General features: G+C 33.3%; 1 protein-coding gene across 4 annotated transcripts in view; it reads right to left on the bottom strand.

Annotated features, from left to right (window-relative positions):
- The window catches only part of LOC106868868 (uncharacterized), a 358,699-nt gene that overhangs the window by 238,926 nt on the left and 102,273 nt on the right, over positions 1-17,500 (bottom strand). For all 4 annotated transcript variants that reach the window (XM_014914318.3, XM_014914316.3, XM_052971228.2 and 1 more), the window contains exon 3: positions 15,014-16,335. In XM_014914318.3, coding sequence (XP_014769804.1) covers positions 15,014-16,292 — 1,279 coding nt within the window. In that variant the 5' untranslated portion in view covers positions 16,293-16,335. The remainder of the gene's footprint in view (positions 1-15,013; positions 16,336-17,500) is intronic.

Genomic DNA, 17,500 nt, shown 5'->3' with positions numbered 1-17,500 from the left:
TGGTCCCAGTTACCACCAAAAGATTGTCCTACCATCTCTGGAAGCAGATCTAATCTCACAAAATCAAGAATTTAACTTATCAGGTGTGTGTGTGTGTGTGTGTGTGTGGTGGGGAGGGTCTGTATGTATAATAAAGAGAGACAGAGACAGACAGACAGACAGACAGGGAGAGAGAGAGAGAGAGAGAGAGGGGAGAGAGAAAGAGAGAAAGAAAGAAAGAAAGAGACCGCTTGTTTTGTGCCTCTGAGCTCATCTAGCACTGACCCTAAGAGCACTGATCACTGTCAAGAGGGTATCTCCATGAGGTTGCTCACTCTGGTAGAAGTCCCAACCAAATCTCTCTAAAACCACAACCCACCATCTTAGAACACATTTGCATAATGTATTGAAGAGTTCCTAGACATAAGGAAGTGTTAGTATGATCTTGGTTGGGGTCTTTGATTATAGGTCCACTTCACTAGAACTAAAGTAAAGGGCAAAAACCCCTTTCGGTCATTAATGTCCATGGGACTGCACCTAGAAAGTTCTCTTCCGAGGCATAAATCCAGGCAAGGATGTTTATGGAAGACCAGCAGTCACCCAAGCATGCCAGCCTCCCCACTTCATGTTATCCAATGGAAAGGCAATGGCCAATACAGCTTGGCACCAGTGATGTTGCAACTCATTTTCACAGTTTAGTGAACTGGAGCAACATGACATAAAGTGTCTTGCTCATGAACATAACACACAGCCCTGTCAAGGAATCAAACTCACTAACTCGGGATTGTGAGCCTGTCACTCTAACTGATGAGTCATGTGCCTTCACTTGAGTGGGACTATCCTAGTGCTAAACAATAAGTGCAGAACTAATGATCTAAGTGTATGGCTGTTCATTGTATTTGCAATTGCTGTGATTTTGGCTAGAGAAGATGATTAGTATTGGAATGGAAGTTGGTTTTGTGATACTTAACCCTTTTGTTACTATATTTCTGTCAAACTAAACCATTTTTATTTCAATTAATTTTGGAAATAATAAAAATTTGCTAAAATATCTTGATCATTACAAAAATGGTAGTTGGAACACAAATTAACATGGAATTTTAATGGGAAAATTTAATTTTGATCACTTTGTATAGAATGTGTGCATCAAAGAAGCAGGGACAGTCTTGGGAGATTGGTATCAAAAGGGTTTGCTTGAGCAAAATGTTTACAATCCATATCAATGATACTTTCTGTAAATATGGTAAGCTATTGAAGAGTAATAAAACAGAAAAACAGGTAATGGCTCCACCACAGGGTCCATTCATTGTTGCTATGTAGTAGCTCGTATACCTCAATGACCCTGAGAAGTATATCAGCTTAGTGCAACTTCCTGATAGGGTCTCACATATTGGACAGATCAAACAACAGAGATAAGGCTAATATGGAACTAAATATAGGTCTGCAGATGGCCAACACCCCAACCTAGAAAAAATGGTAAAGTTACAGAAGAACCAATGAGAACTGAAAACCAACAAGACCTGAGAGAAGAAAGCCTTTCTTCAGGAAAGGAGGGATCCAAAGGCAAAGCTGCAAAAGCAGGGGTTGTACTTGAGAGAATCAGAAAAGACAATTGAAAGTCAAGAACAATGAAGAAAAGCCATTGATGGCTTATGCTCCATAGGAAGCAAAGGGCTTACGTAAGTGACAGGTAAGGGTTGGCGATAAGAGGGGTATGTGACTGTAAAATACTGCCTTAATAACTTCCTGTCCAAACCATGGGAAAATGACCAAGCAAAAATGAACAAGCAAAAATGAACAAGCAAAAATGACCAAGCAAAAATGAACAAGCAAAAATGAACAAGCAAAATAAATGCATGAATGAATAATATTAACATTACTAGTAGTTATAGCAATTATTAGCTTAACATTTTAACGTTCAGATTATTCTATTAAAAGCTTATTCTTTCACATTGTTTTGAATTATTCCTGCATTATCTTATAGCATCAAGACTTCGATGATGTAATTGTTTATTTTTACAATAAAATTGTAAGGTAGGTGTGAGAGGTCAGATCTGGCTGGTTTAAACATTAAAAATTTAGTTTGGTAATATAACAGGGTAATGTCATTTGTAGGATAGGGAGGGAGGAAAATGAAGGGAAATAAAATAAATTGGAATAAAATAAAATAAAACAGAATATGATACAATAAAGTGGGGGGGGGGGATGGAAGAAAATAATATAAAAGTAAAACAATATGAAATACAAAAGGTTTAAAATTCTGCAATATTCTTTTACTTGTTTCAATCAGTTGACTGTGGCCATACTGGAGCGCTACCTTAAAAGGGTATTTAGTTAAAGAAATCACCCAAGGAGTTATTCTTTGTTAGCTTAGTACTTATTCTATCAGTCTTTTTTGCTGAACTGCTAAGTTACAGGTACTTAAACCCACCATCATTTGTCAAGCGATGATGGGAAGGACAAACATAGACACAAAGATACACACACATAAATTTATACATATATATATAAACGACAGGCTTCTTTCATTTTCTGTCTACCAAATCCACTCAGAAAGCTTTGGTCAGCTCGAGGCTATAATAGAAGACACTTGCCTAAGGTGCTATGCAGTGGCACTGAACCCAGAACCATGTGGTTGGGAAGCAAGTTTCTTACTATGCAAATTCTTTTTAAAAGATCACATATAAAAGCTTTACAGGTTTATGGATATAAAAATTTTTAAAGTTTTAAAGGTTTCAAATCCTTTTTTTTTTTAATGAAGAATATTTGGACTGATATAGCCTGTTAAAATGCTAAAGAGTAAGCGTAACTCATCCTCCTCATTCCATTCTCATAGCAGCGAGATAATGGTAAATTTCAAACCAGTAACTGACTATATTTTAATGTCCAACACCAAATATAGCAGTAAATCTCAATGCAGAAGAAAAACAGAGTTGGGAATATGGATGAAGGTGAGAGAAGAAACAGGCCACAAGAGAGCAGATAAGGTTTGTTGGCAATAACAAATAAATACAGCTGGTAAATATGATCATTCAAAATAATAATAATAATAATAATAATAATAATAATAATAATAATAATAATAATAATAACAATAGCAATATCAATAATTATAAGCAATTATTAGATGAACATATCTTAGCAAAGCCTCTCGTACCATTTCCACAATAGGGTGATAATGAGAATCCTGATATGTTCCAGGTACCATTTAAAGACATCCTAACATCTTACACCAAACAGTGGTAAATCATTCTAGCTAGCTCGATATATACACACACATGTATGTATATGTGTGTGTGTGTGTGTGTGTGTATGTATGTATGTAAGGACAGAGAATGTGTGTGTATGTGGTTGTGTGTGTATGTGGTTGTGTGTGTATGTGGTTGTGTGTGTGTGTATGTGTGTGTGCATGTGTTAAAAGAGAGAAGAGAAGAGAGAGAGAGGGGGATGGGCCATGAGGGAGAATAGGATTTTTGGCACAAACAAATATAAAGGATGCAATTTTTAAAATACGATAACTGATATTAGCAACAACAACATCTGTAATTATGAGCAATTATTGGTTTAATTTCCCTCATTCCATCGTTATAGTGGAAAGATAATGGGAAATTCTGATATGTTCAACTGGCCTCATTCAATCCATGTGTTCTGAGCCAGCACTGACCACATGCGAAATGTGTATATATATATATATATATATATATATATATATATAGACGTGTGAAAAATATTTTATCTCTACAAGTAGATTATATTGTTGCAGTGTATTTAAATATTTAAATGTACAACTGAACACATATTCTAAATGGCTCCATTTAAAAATATCAAACAGAAATGCTGACATTAACATTCATAATATTTATATACTTCTTTTATTGTTTTACTTGTTTCAGTAATTTTACTGTGGCCATGCTGGAGCACAGACTTTTATATAATAATAAATAATTTAGACAAAATATATAATTCGATTAATGTGTATAAATGTTGAGCAGAGCACTGGTACAGTTAAGGTTACCTGTTGTCATCTGCAGTTGTGGTACACTTCCATTGGACCTAATTCAGAAACTCCACAATGGCAGTTAGGGTAATGTACCTGAAAAGACCCAGACTGATAGGTCGAAACATATATTGTACCTAATAAAAGTCTAATACAAAAACCATCTCCTATTATTAATGAATATATATATATATATATATATATATATATATATATATATATATATATATATATGTATTCTTTTATTATTTTACTTGTTTCAGTCATTTGGCTGCGGCCATGCTGGAGCACCGCCTTTAGTTGAGTAAATTGACCAGAGGACTTATTCTTTGTAAGCCTAGCACTTATTCTCTCAGTCTCTTTTCGTCGAACCGCTAAGCATTTTGTCGAAAATGCTTAACCATTTTCTCACACCGTCTTCAATGAAGGGATATATAAAATAGCCCAGAAACAGCTGTAAGACCTTCTATTTATAAATGTTCTGAAATCTTTCACAGCCTTGGATTTTTATCTCATTCTGTTAAATTTTTTGATATATACACATGCTGATATATGACCTACGTTGGACTCCTCATTTGCATAATCACCGAACCTGGAACGTAACTATAGTCCGTCATTAGCATTTACTCAGCATTACCTGACACCTTTGGGTCTTATTGACACCAATACCTCTCATAACTTCTCTCTCTCTCCCTCTCTCTCTCTTTCTCTCTCCCTATATATATATATATATATATATATATATATATATATATATATATAAGCAGGGGTGTACATACATACATACACACACACACACACACACACATACATACATACATTCTGCTCATATACGCTCATCCTTTCATCTCATGGTATGTTGCAGTAAAGTCGTGCGACTTCTTTGGGCTTGTATTCTTGGTTATCAGACAAAGAGTGTTGCTCAAGGAGCTGCCTTCCATGTCTTATGATGTTATCAGCCTCATGTATGTGAACTTGGTCAAGGGATGCACTTCAACAATTAGTGATTGAAAGATATTGTTGAAGGGATGTAATGCAACATTCAAAGGCATTTTGGATCGATGTTAAGCCTCTGCCGCCTTGTTTATGTTTTAGGTAGAGGCAGTCTACATCACTGTTTATGTGGAAATTGTGTGTGCTTGTTAATATTTTTGGGGTTTTCACATCAATGGCTCAGATTTCATCAAGTGTCCAATCAAGCAGCCCAAATGTTGGTTTGAGTACTGGCACTACAAACACATTGTGGGCCACTGTTTTATTGAATACAGAGAGTTCTGAGGTCTAAATTTTCTTTATTCGGCTGTAATATTCTTTAGTGACACATGTTTTGTTACAGGTGCTACTGTAAGATATATTTTTATCCACCCCTAGACACCTGTAACATTCCTTGTCAGATATAGAGAAAACAGTCACATCATTGACAGAGATGTAACTAATCTGGTTTATAGTTTCCCCCCTTTTCACAACCATATAACAATATTTATCCTGAACTCCAAACCTACATCCTTAGAAAGTGCTGTAACTAGGTCAAGGCTCTTTTTCATCTCGTACATATTATTTGCATAAAGTTTTAAGTCATCCACAAAGAAACAGTGTGTAATTTTGGTATTTCTGTTCCCTTGTGAGCCAGTGAGATACCCTTCAGACTGCCTTAACATGAATGACAAGGGGTTTGCAGAAAGTATAAACAACATCACAGAGAGGCTGTCTCCTTGGAATAAGCCTCTGCAATATTGTATTCTATCAGTGATAATACAGTCACTCTTTGTGTTTGATTTCAAGATGGTGGCCCACGATAAAGTCAGGTCAGTTATGGCTTTGACTATTCTAACTCGAACTTTAGCAAGTTGAAGGGCTTCTAGCATCCATGAATGGGAAACAGAGTCAAAGGCTTTCTTGTAATCTAGCCACATTGAAACTAGGTTCCTCCTATGCTCTTGCACCTCTGACATCACAGTTTTGTCGATTAGCAATTGCTCGATACATGCTCTGACTCCCTTCTTCTCAGCTGCTAGTACTGCTATGATAATGTTATCGGTTTCACAATGGTCTTGGAGGAAGAGGTTTAAACATGCTGTATGTATCTTATACATTAAGTTCTGGCATGCAATTGGCCAGTATTTTTTTGCCATGTGGGTGGTTCTGCATTCACACTGAAGATATCACCAACATCATAAGCAGCTGTCCGAAAATATCGTCATGGTATTATCTACCGATGAGACATGACGTTGTAGCTAGGACACTCTATAATGAAATCCATCGGAAGGATAATCCCAAGGACAAATAAATAAAAACCCACAGTATGGTAAAAGCCATAGCCACTCATAATAAAAAGGAATACTGCTGAAATGTACTAGTGAAGACCTCAATAAAATGTAAGCACAACAGACCTGATATAATGATTTGGGACAGAGAGGTGAAACTGTGCACAGTTGTGGAAATTAGCTGCCGAGCAAATGTTAACATAAAGCTGAAGACCAGTGAAAAAGTGAACAATTATGCTGAACTATTGAGAAATTTGCAGTTACTCTATCCAGATTACAAGTTCAGGTTTATACCTGTAATTATTGGAGTCCTGGGATATGTAACACACTGCCTAAATACCAATCTTGAGAAATTAAGCTTCTCAAAACCAGAAAGGAGAAAGCTAATTCGAAGGCTACAGATCCAATCTATTACTGGATCTGTAAAAATTGGTAAAACTTTCCAGAAGTTTATCATTTAAATATATATATGAAAACATCTAGATATGTAATTCTATGCATGAGAATACATACATAAAACAAAATATACAAATCTGCTCATACGTACATACATACATACATGCAAAAACACCCTGTTGATGTTGAAATTCCAATGAAGGGACATTGTATCTAGGTTAAAAACCAGTTCTTTCTCTATTGGCAAGAAATCTTGAAATAAACTGAATAATGACATATATACATGCATGCATACATACAGACAGACAGACAGACAGACACATAGATAGACAGGCAGACAGATAGATAAATAAATAGATAGACAGAAAGACAGACAGATAGGTAGATACATCTACCCATACATACATATAAATATATGAACACATGCACACATATATCATCATCATCATCACCATTAATGATAACTTATAATTTTATGGCTAAAATTTCTTGGCGTTTTAAAAATTTAAACAATGTAAAGCAATCTAAATTAAAAACAAAAAAAACTAATGGACTATAAAAAGTAGAGAGAAAGTGTTTTTTTGTGGTGGTGATGGGTTAGGTGGGGAATAATGATTTAAAGATTGTGAAGCAGTCATAATAGGATTTATTTTATCTAATTACATATCTGACTACACTTCTTATATTAATTTCTCTCATGAACTTCACCCAACAAATGTTTACAACAGGCAGTTGAGAGAATGTTCTTAATTCAAAGCAAGAATATATTCATATACCAAAAAAAACGAAGAAAAATAAAGAGCAACACAATAATTCATCCAAGTAAAACTTAAGTAAAATATGAAAAAAATGGATATATAATCCATATGGATCCACTGGTGAGTAAACTAAAACGGACCAGTCAAAAGCAATCACTTCATTACTGAATTATACAGAAAATTTTTTTTAAGAATTTGGTGGGTGGGGAGAGGGAATGAAAGAAAGAATTATTGAAAAGTATAGTGATCTTTAAAAATGAGAAAATTGGTTATCTGCTAATAAAATCATAAAAATTCAAATAATTTTTGATGGAAAATTCTATTTTATAACTAAATGCGAGAATGATTACTGGAAACACCAAGCATCAAGCTATTAAACAGAAATGAAAATTTTAAAGACACATTTATATGTGGATATGATTAAGCACATGTATGTTTTCATGTGTGTAAGCCTATATATACATACACATACAATTAAATTATTGGCTATATTACATACGTTGGTGAATAGTAGAGGTTTATAAGTTCTATTACATGGTTATTAGTGAAATTTATTCAAGTGAAAAGGGTCATACCAATGTAAAAATATAGTAAATAAAAGCTCGATTAAAGAGAGAGGGATAATATCACAAAACATTTTAGTAGTTAGGAGCAGGAACCAATTTTAATTAAAAACTTTTCTTATCTGTCTTTGAATTAAATTACTAATGTAATATTGCACAAAATCAAAAGTATTAGTAAAATGTAGAATGCGAAGAAATAAGGGATGGAAATAAGGTGCATCTCAGAAAATTAGAATACTATGCAAAAATTACTTATTTATTGCCATTCATGTCAGAATGTCAAAAATTCATTTGCATTCACTAATTGTAAACTGATTTACTATTAACTTTTATTTAGTTGATATAAGATAAGCTAACATTTATGGCTTCCATGCAGGGATCATTAAAAATCCAATATCTCAAAGTATTAGAAACTGTAGTCATGGCCAGTGCCAGTGACAAGTGAAAGGCACCCATGCTGGTGACACATAGAAGGTACCAGTGCCAATGACACATAAAAGATACCTAGTACACTCTGTGGAGTGGTTGGCATTAGGAAGGGCATCCAGTCATAGAAACCAAGCCAAAACAGACTGGAGCCTGGTGCAACTCTCTGGCTTACCAGCTCCAATCAAACTGTTTTAGACATGCCAGTATGGAAAATAGACACTAAATGATGACGATGATGAATATCTGAACATCCAGAGTATAACATAACAATAATCAAAGTTAGTCAAAGACTAAAATGTAGATACAGAATGTCAGTTAGTATTTGGTTGGAATCCCTTTATCTCTGGTAATTGTCTGAATATATGTTACCTTAAAAAGGGAGCCAATCTATAACATGGCTCAAGTGTTATTGAAGCCCAGAGTGTGATGGCCAAGATAGCAGCAGGGATGCGAGTTGGCTGCCTTTTTAACTGTACTTCACTGATGCTGTATGGAATTCAGCCCAGGTGATTTACTTGGCCAAGGAAGCACATTGATGTAAGAGTTACCAAATCAATCAGTAGCTAGTTTTGGAACAATGTACAGCATGGGTTCTCAATCATCTTTTTTTTATTTATGGATCCCTTTGGTTACTATTTATTCTGGTGGACCCCCATAATCATTCCATGTTTAAAAACTAGTTTTATAGAAACTTCTTTCAAAATTTCTATTATGTTTTTCACACATTCACTTTTGTAGGTTGAACTATATAAAATGTTAGAGAAAAAAATAAAAAAAACTTAGCTGTTTCTTACAAGAGATACCAATACATACATCTAAAGCAAAATTTTTTCAGGACCCCTTAAAATTCTATTGTGGATCCCCAATTTACTATTTTGTTGTGTGGACCCCAAAAAATCTTATATGGACCCTCAGGGGTCATATGGATCCCAGTTGAGAACCACTTGTGTACAAGTACTAAATTCTGCTTGGAATAGAAATTCTGCATTGCTAAACAGCCTTTTAAATGAGGGAAGCAAAGTACACCAAGATCTCTTGGTAGATCATAATGTTTACTGTAAACCTGAGGAAACTGCATATGACATAGCACAACAAACTATCTCTGATTGAAGGAACTTGATGTTGAACTTCAAATAACTAGGATCTATTATAATAAATGGGAGCTGTCCGTCAGTTCTCTTCCAAATTCTGCAATCTTAACTGTTTGAAGTCTAGCATCAAATTCTCAGTCAGTCAGTCGTAGTTTGTGTATGATATCAAATGTTTGACTGCTTCATCAAAGATTAGTCATCTCATTTTCCTGAGAACAGAAAAACAGATGGAGTATACAAAATCAGATATAACTAAAATTGTCTGTCTTAATTTGCATAATATAATTAATAGTTCTTCTCTTAAGTAATTAATACATATTACCAGTGCTTGCACTGCTTTGCAAATTAGAGCAAGCCAACTTAGTTCCATCTGAGTTTGTGTATACTATAAATAGTTGTGGACTATTATTGTTTGTTTTTTCAATAGTGAGGAAAAGAAGTAACGAATGTCTGATGAAACATTAATATATGCTGAAGCTGAATAGTTTGAGCTTCTATTTCTGGTTATGGAGAGAAAAAACATGGTTTAACCACAGAATCTACTTAACAAAGTAAGGTTAAAAATATGTGCTTACTAAAAACACAACATCATCAGCTTATCTCCCATCTCTATTTATCCTGCCATCATGTAGTGCTTCTATTAATGAAAGCTTTTATGTTCAGAATGTTACAAAGTGGAAGAAATTTTTCTAAAAAATTATTTTCCTAAACCTTTTTAGCCTGTTTTTCTGTTTGCAAAGTTTGTTGAAACAGCTGAAGTCAAATTAAACAACCACTAAAATGTCATGGAAAGACTATGAGTACTTTCATAAAAATATATATATATTTATATATATATATATATATATATATATATATATATATATATATATATATAGTGAAAGAAAAAACATTTTACTGTTTTGGCAATAAAGGGACTCAAACATGAAAATGTAGGACATTTATTTCATGTAAACTAATATGATTTTATTGTTAACTAAAATAAATGAAATAATAAACCCATTAACATTTGACTTTATCTTTTATATAAAATGGTCTAGATTCATTAGGCATCAAAAAAATTATTTAGAAGTAACAACATTATGCAGCACTTATTACATGATGCTATACAAGCCAAAATTTCTAGAATAAGAGGGTAAAATCTACTATTCTTTACTTTAGCTAATGTAATTTCTTTCTTTGAAAAACAGAGACATCAGGAGTTTACTTATTGTAACATGCAGATGTTTATAATAAATTATACTGCTTTTGGTATTAGAAAGGAGCACATTTGTTGTGCAGTTAGTGTAGTGACTGGTGTAACTGTGAGGGTCTACTGAGGCTTAAAAAACTAAGACATCAGAACATGGTGTAAGAGAAGCCAACAAAAAGTGAATGTCAGTTAAGATTTAAATATTTCCAAAGGAGAAAAGGTCAACATCAGTGATATTAAATAAACCAGTATTTTCCAGTCTCGACCAATTGTAATCTTTAGAAAAGAAGAATAATATATTTATCATTTTTAATCTTTTTAAACATTATTCAATTTCAGTAAATTAACTTGTTTGTATTGAAACTGACTCTGCCATAACACTACGCAAATATTTGTGTGTTGGCCCTTTAGCATTCTGATCGTCGTAGATATTTTGATGTATTTCATGTACATAATAATGCAAAGATGAAACAAAGTAAAATTTGAATTTTATGATTTGGTAGAGGTTTCTGGCTACCAAAGATATCCAACAAGGCCAGGTGTAGTTATTTGAACAAATAGTTTATTTAGTATATGGATTTAGGTGGTTTGGATGCTATAGGGTTAAATCATTCAATAATTATTGTGTGAGAATATGAAGTAAATTTTCTATAATTGAAATTTAATGATTCAATATGTAGTCTGGAAAGTTAAAAAAGTTCTTAAGAAAACAATTCATTAAGATATTTATAGATATTATAGTAAATATTTGAAACATAAAATGCTATCTTTATAAATTAAAATTAAATATTACTTCTTCATCAATAAATAATCCTTAATTTGATTTCATAATAAAACAAGAAATTTCAGGTGAAGTAATTTTTTTAAAATTAATTAAACTTATCGTTCCAACTAAATTATTTGATCACTATTAGTCAAAACTAATTTCTACACTACATCTACACACACACACACACACAAAGTTATGGCATATGTATATATTTGTATGTGTGTGCCTATATATGTGTGTGTATTTATGTCTGAAAGAAAAATACCTATAACTTTATCTTCTCAATTTATAATATTACATGTGAAAGTTCCTTACTATCTACAAAAGTTGATATTTTCATTATTTTATAATTTTACAAAAATAATCAAATTTTTATTGATTTTAACATAAAGCTGATAATTATATTTTTAAGTCAACAAAACATGGGTTTGTACAGAAAGATTTCATTTATTCAGTATGAATTCACCTTGCTTATATTGGATAACAAGTTCTTGGCTTGTTATCAACTCTCAATTATTCCTATCTATAACCCTGTTACTTAGCAAAAAATGCAAAAATTCAGGTTTTTCCTTCTTTGTCTTAGAAAAAATAAAAGTAAAAAGCATCACATTTTCACTCCTCCCTATAAATTAGCATTTTTACCTTTTTTTTTTTACATTGATACTATGTAAAAACATGGTATTTATTAAAAGAATTTTTTTTATTAATTTGCTATGTCATAAATTTTGCTAAACATAAACTGCATAACATATATTCAATTAATTTTAATTGTGATAACTTTTACTGAAAGGTTCCTCATTGTAATATTTCTAAAAAATGTGACACCGGAAACTGTCAAAATTTTAATATTTATTCTTCTTCCAAGAAAATATAGCAGGTAAATAAATCAACTGGCTATAACACCAGAACATGACTTCCTTGCAAATTGTTTTCAGAAATCTTTCCTTTACAGGACTTGCTGTCATGATTTCCTTTGACTATGCTCAAAGCAAACTTTCATAAAAAGGGTGTGTTTATTTATGTTAATTATAGCATTTCAATAGTATTCGGTCTCTAAGGTTGTTATTTAAAGCATAAATTAGATTTTAAGAAAAAGGTGAGAACAGCATGAAAAGGTATTAGAATTTGAACTGGAATACCTAAGCCTTTAGCGTTTAAAATGGCCATATCTAGCTAAAATATTCTATGTCTTATATTCAAACTGGCCAGATCAGACCTCTTACACCTGCCCTACAGTGTTATTCTAAAAATAAAACAACCATTTCACTGAAACCTCAAAGTTACAAGATAATGCATGATTAATTCAAAAATAATGTGAATAAACATCACATTTGACAGAGTAATGTGAATGCTGAAGGGATAAACAACACTGAAGTAACATATCTTTTACATCTCAAAATTATTTAAAAATAAGTAATGTAAGTATTATTGATAATTAGAAGCATAAGAAAAATTTAACAATTAAGAGTTATTAATAGACCTAATTAGATAATTTACTTCAAAGAGAACACAAATTTATAAATTGTTCTGTATACTGTATACATGAAGATGTATCACTATTTAGCTGTTAGTAAAGCATTAATTAGAGTAACAAAACAACAGAGAAACAGAAACAATATGTAATCTTTACCCCATATATTTTAAGTTCAAATCTCATAGGAGCTAGCTTTACTTTAAAATCTCTCTAGATTCATTAATAAGGAGGCTACAGGAGGCAATCAACAAAGCCAGCTCCTATATATGGCTGAAACGAGAAGACCCGAAATAGCTCGAAAGCCATAACATGCCAACTGGGAAATAAAAAGCATTGTTAGGTGAGGCTGGCTGGCACTTAAGCAGCATTGCTGCTTGACAGGTGGGCCAGAGGAAGGATCTGATTCATTGCATGCCCTCCTCCCTGAACTTTCGAAGGCTTGTACCACCAGACAGCTAGTCGGCTCTAGCTGCTGGAACTGAAACTAATACAATGCTGTTGGAAGGTAGGTTTAGAGAGGGTGCAGGCCAAAACCATGTGTTCTTCCCCTCCACTGGTCAGTTGAAGCTTTGATAGTGTAATGTGACAGTTAACTGGTGCTGGCTACTGGAGCCAACCAGTGAGTATTTAAAGGGAAATTTGGCAAGGTGGACTTTCACCCACTGGCATTCATAGACACTGCATCAAAGAAACCAAAGAACAAAAGGCCCAAAAAAAAAAAGAGAAAGAAAAATGCACTCAACACCAGAGCTGTAGACACCTCTGAAAGGCGGGACCCTGCTACGTTGAAAACGGTAGAGGAGTAGGGACTGAAATGGGATGTGGTTCCTCCTGAGGATGTCTTTAGCTGCTGGATCCTATAAAGGAGCTGTTGAGGTAGTGAACCACGAAACATGGTTAGAAATCCTCCCCAATTATATCTCTTGTTCCTTTTAAAAATGTTTGGTCTTGTGCCACAACAAAACAACAAAAGTGAAATAAATAAATGCATCTATCAATTAGTTTCTTGTTCCACTCGTTTAGAAGAGCCTCACTAAGATAGGTTGTTGTTTTGTTTAGTTCCTAGTCTGACTGAAAAGATCTAGAATATTATTGTCCGTGAATATTCTAAATTCAAAATGGCCCAAAATTAGTCCAATAGTCGTAAACATGCATTCATAAATATCTTCATTTTCTGCCGCATTCATAAATGTCCTCATTTCCATCTAAATATACATACACATGCACTCACACATGTAGAAATACAAGTATGTAGAGGTGCATGCACTAATATCGGCACACCTATATAACACTCAGGACATGTATACAGCATACATACATGATATACTTAACTTCAAGAATAGAAGGGAATGAGACACTGAAGGGCCAAAACTAAAGCTCACAAAGCTTCTTTATCTGATGCTCTAAAGCAGTTTTTCTCAACCATTTTTTTTTTCTTATGAACCCCTTTAATTCCTAATTTACCCTACTGGACACCCACTAACCAGTTGAAGATTATTTTTTAAAAAAACCTATTTTTATCATTAAATATTATTAGGAAGTGTATTAAAAAATTGTTAAAATATTTTGTGTATTGTAAAAGCATAATCAATTGAGAACCACTGCTCTAACGAATCAGCCAAGTCTCTACCCGCTATAACAACAAAAACACACAATATAATTTTATAGATTATGTAAACACAGGCGTGGCTGTGTGGTAAGAAGCTTACTTCCCAACCACATGGTTCCAGGCTTAGTCCCACTGTGTGGTACTTTGGGCAAGTATTTTCTACTATAGCCTTGGGTCAACCAAAGCCTTCTAAGTGGACTTGGTAGACGAAATCTGAAAGAAGCCAGTCGTTATGTGTGTGTGAGAGTAAATATGTATGTATTTATGTGTGTGTCTGTATTTGTTCCCCGCGATCATTTGACAACTGATGCTGGCGTGTTTATGTCCCTGTAACTTAGTGGTTCAGCAAAAGAGGCTGATAGAATAAGTACAAGGCTTACAAAGAATAAGTCCTGGGGTAAATTTCTTTGACTAAAACCCTTTAAGGCGATGCTCCAGCTTGGCCACAGTCAAATGACTGAAGTAAAAGAATAAAAGAAAGAATCAACTTACCTGAGTCATCATCATCTGACGAATCATCATCGCTGTGAATGGTTAAGTGTGGGTTTGTTTGCCTTCCTCCTCTTCTTAACGACATGCCACCTTGTATTAGATAACTAGGACTTGGTGTTTTATCAAGTAAACTTTTTACAGATGGATCACTCATTGATGATGGCAGTGATTTTAAATTAACTTCATCTTCATGAGTTTCCAAATTATCACAATTTTCAGCAGTCCGATTCTCAATGGAGCAGTCATTATTTTGACTGTGAGCATCATGAACCCCAACAGTACTTGTGTTACTCTTGTCACTGTTATTTTTTATATCATGTAAAGGGGAAGCAACATTTAAGCAATTATCTGTTTGCAAAGCAAAATTCTCTTTAGAATCAGATGATGTCTTCTTATCACTTTCAACTGTTAAATCTGAAATATTGCCTTCCTGAGGTAAAGCTAGTGCTTCTAACACTGTTTCAGAAGTATTCTTAGAATTAACTTCAACTGCTGTCCTTTTATTTTCATTTTCATCTCCAGCTTTTCTTAATGATTCAGAACAGTTTTCATTTACATTTACTGAACAATCTGGACTTATACTAATTGGCAAATCTGACTGAAATTCAGCATGACAAAGTTCTCTATTTCCATGGTTTGTGACACTTTGATCTTTAACTGTGTGACTGTCTGTGTGATTGCTTACTACAGTAAAATTAGTATTACTATCCTTAAGAAATTTATTTGGACTTTTCTCAGAGGATTTTACAATATCATGATGCTGATAGCCATCAGTACAAAACATAGAGTCTTTTTCTTCACTTTGAGGTAAAGAATGGAGTTCAGTATTTCCACAAGAAGTATTATTGTTTGATGCTAAAGGGTAGTTATCATTTTCAGTTTCATTCTTCAGGAGGTCTGTGTAATCATTTTCAGTTATAATAGTACTCTCTTCAAGTGGCTCCATCTTATATGTTCTAAGATAATCAAAAGCTTGATTAATGTGCATGCTCGCTAAAGTTTGGCCACGTCCTTGTTTTTCACGTAATTTGACAATATCTTCTTCATCTGTCTTTTCTAGATTACTAATTTTTTTTGATCTTGTTAAAGTGTTTAAGGAATAGTTTATTACGTTTCCACTCAGTAATTCTGTATCACTCTCAGATTTCTTCATAGCTGCTTCTACATCAGACTGATCCATAATATCAATGCAGCTACTTATTATATGGGAACTACGTTGATCTGCTTGAATAACAGCAGCAGAAGCTGTTGGGATACGGCGAATCACTTTATCAGACATTTTAGAACTAAGTTAAAAACTTCAAATAATTTTTAAATATAATCTGAAATAAAAACAAAAAAGAAAGACATCAGAATCAACTTTTAGTATTTTGTAAATCATATAGAAATATAAAATTGATTTTAAATTTTGGCATGAAGCCAGCATTTTGGGGGGAAGGGTTAAGTCGATTACATCGACCCCAGTGTTTAACTGGTACTTATTTTATCAACCCCAAAAGGATGAAAGGCAAAGTCGACCTCAGCAGAATTTGAACTCAGAACACAAGGACAGATGAAATGCTACTAAACATTTTGCCCAGCATGCAAACAATTCTGCCAGTTCACCGCTTTGATAGAGAAATATAACATTGACTGGGTTTGACTAGTCACAAAATTTCCCCTTTAACAGAGAAAATAAACAAGATTGCAGGTTTTTTCATGCCTTTATCAAGAGCCCCAAGAATATAGAAGACGTGATATATTTCAAATAGAGAGCAATATTAGTTCACAGGTTTTACACCTCATAAATTTACTACAAAATGTCATGTCAAATAGTCATAATATTTAATATATAGAACATGATAACAATCAGATACAAAAAGTTTACAAAGAAAATATAGCAAGTTTTACTATTAACTTTTCAAGTAAAAAAAATGTTTTCTAAAAAGTAATGTAACACAAAGTTAAAGCTTCAAAAATGTTTTATAATAGAAATGAAACAAGATATTTGACCTTGATAAGATTTTCTTAGTGAATATTAATACCTGTACCTTCTAGAACTAGAGTAAATATATCCTACAAAGGTGGCTTGCTACAATTTTATTTCAGAAATATTTATTGTTGTAGACAGACATTTTCATGAAAAAGCTGAATTATGGACGTGCATATTTTGCCAAAGTACAAATCATTTTTTTAAATAGTAATTATTTATACATTAAAACCATTGATTCTTTTATGCACATTTGTTTTATTTGTTGTTTATTTTCTCTTTGAAATAATAGGAAAATACCATGTTATTGTTACTTGTTGCAGATATTAGACTACGGCCATGCTGGAGCACCACTTTAAAGGGTTTTAGTCAAAGAAATCAACTCCAGGACTTATTCTTTGTAAGCCTAGTACTTATTCTATCAGTCCCTTTTGCCAAAGCACTATGTTACAGGGACATAAGCACATCAACATCAGTTGTCACGCATATATATACATACATTCATGTGTGTATATATA

Source organism: Octopus bimaculoides, chromosome 10, assembly GCF_046866305.1.
Source record: "Octopus bimaculoides isolate indiv1 chromosome 10, ASM4686630v1, whole genome shotgun sequence".
NCBI lineage: Eukaryota > Metazoa > Mollusca > Cephalopoda > Octopoda > Octopodidae > Octopus > Octopus bimaculoides.
The sequence above is the reverse complement of the archived record's forward strand: the minus strand, read 5'-3'. Positions and strand labels throughout refer to the sequence as shown.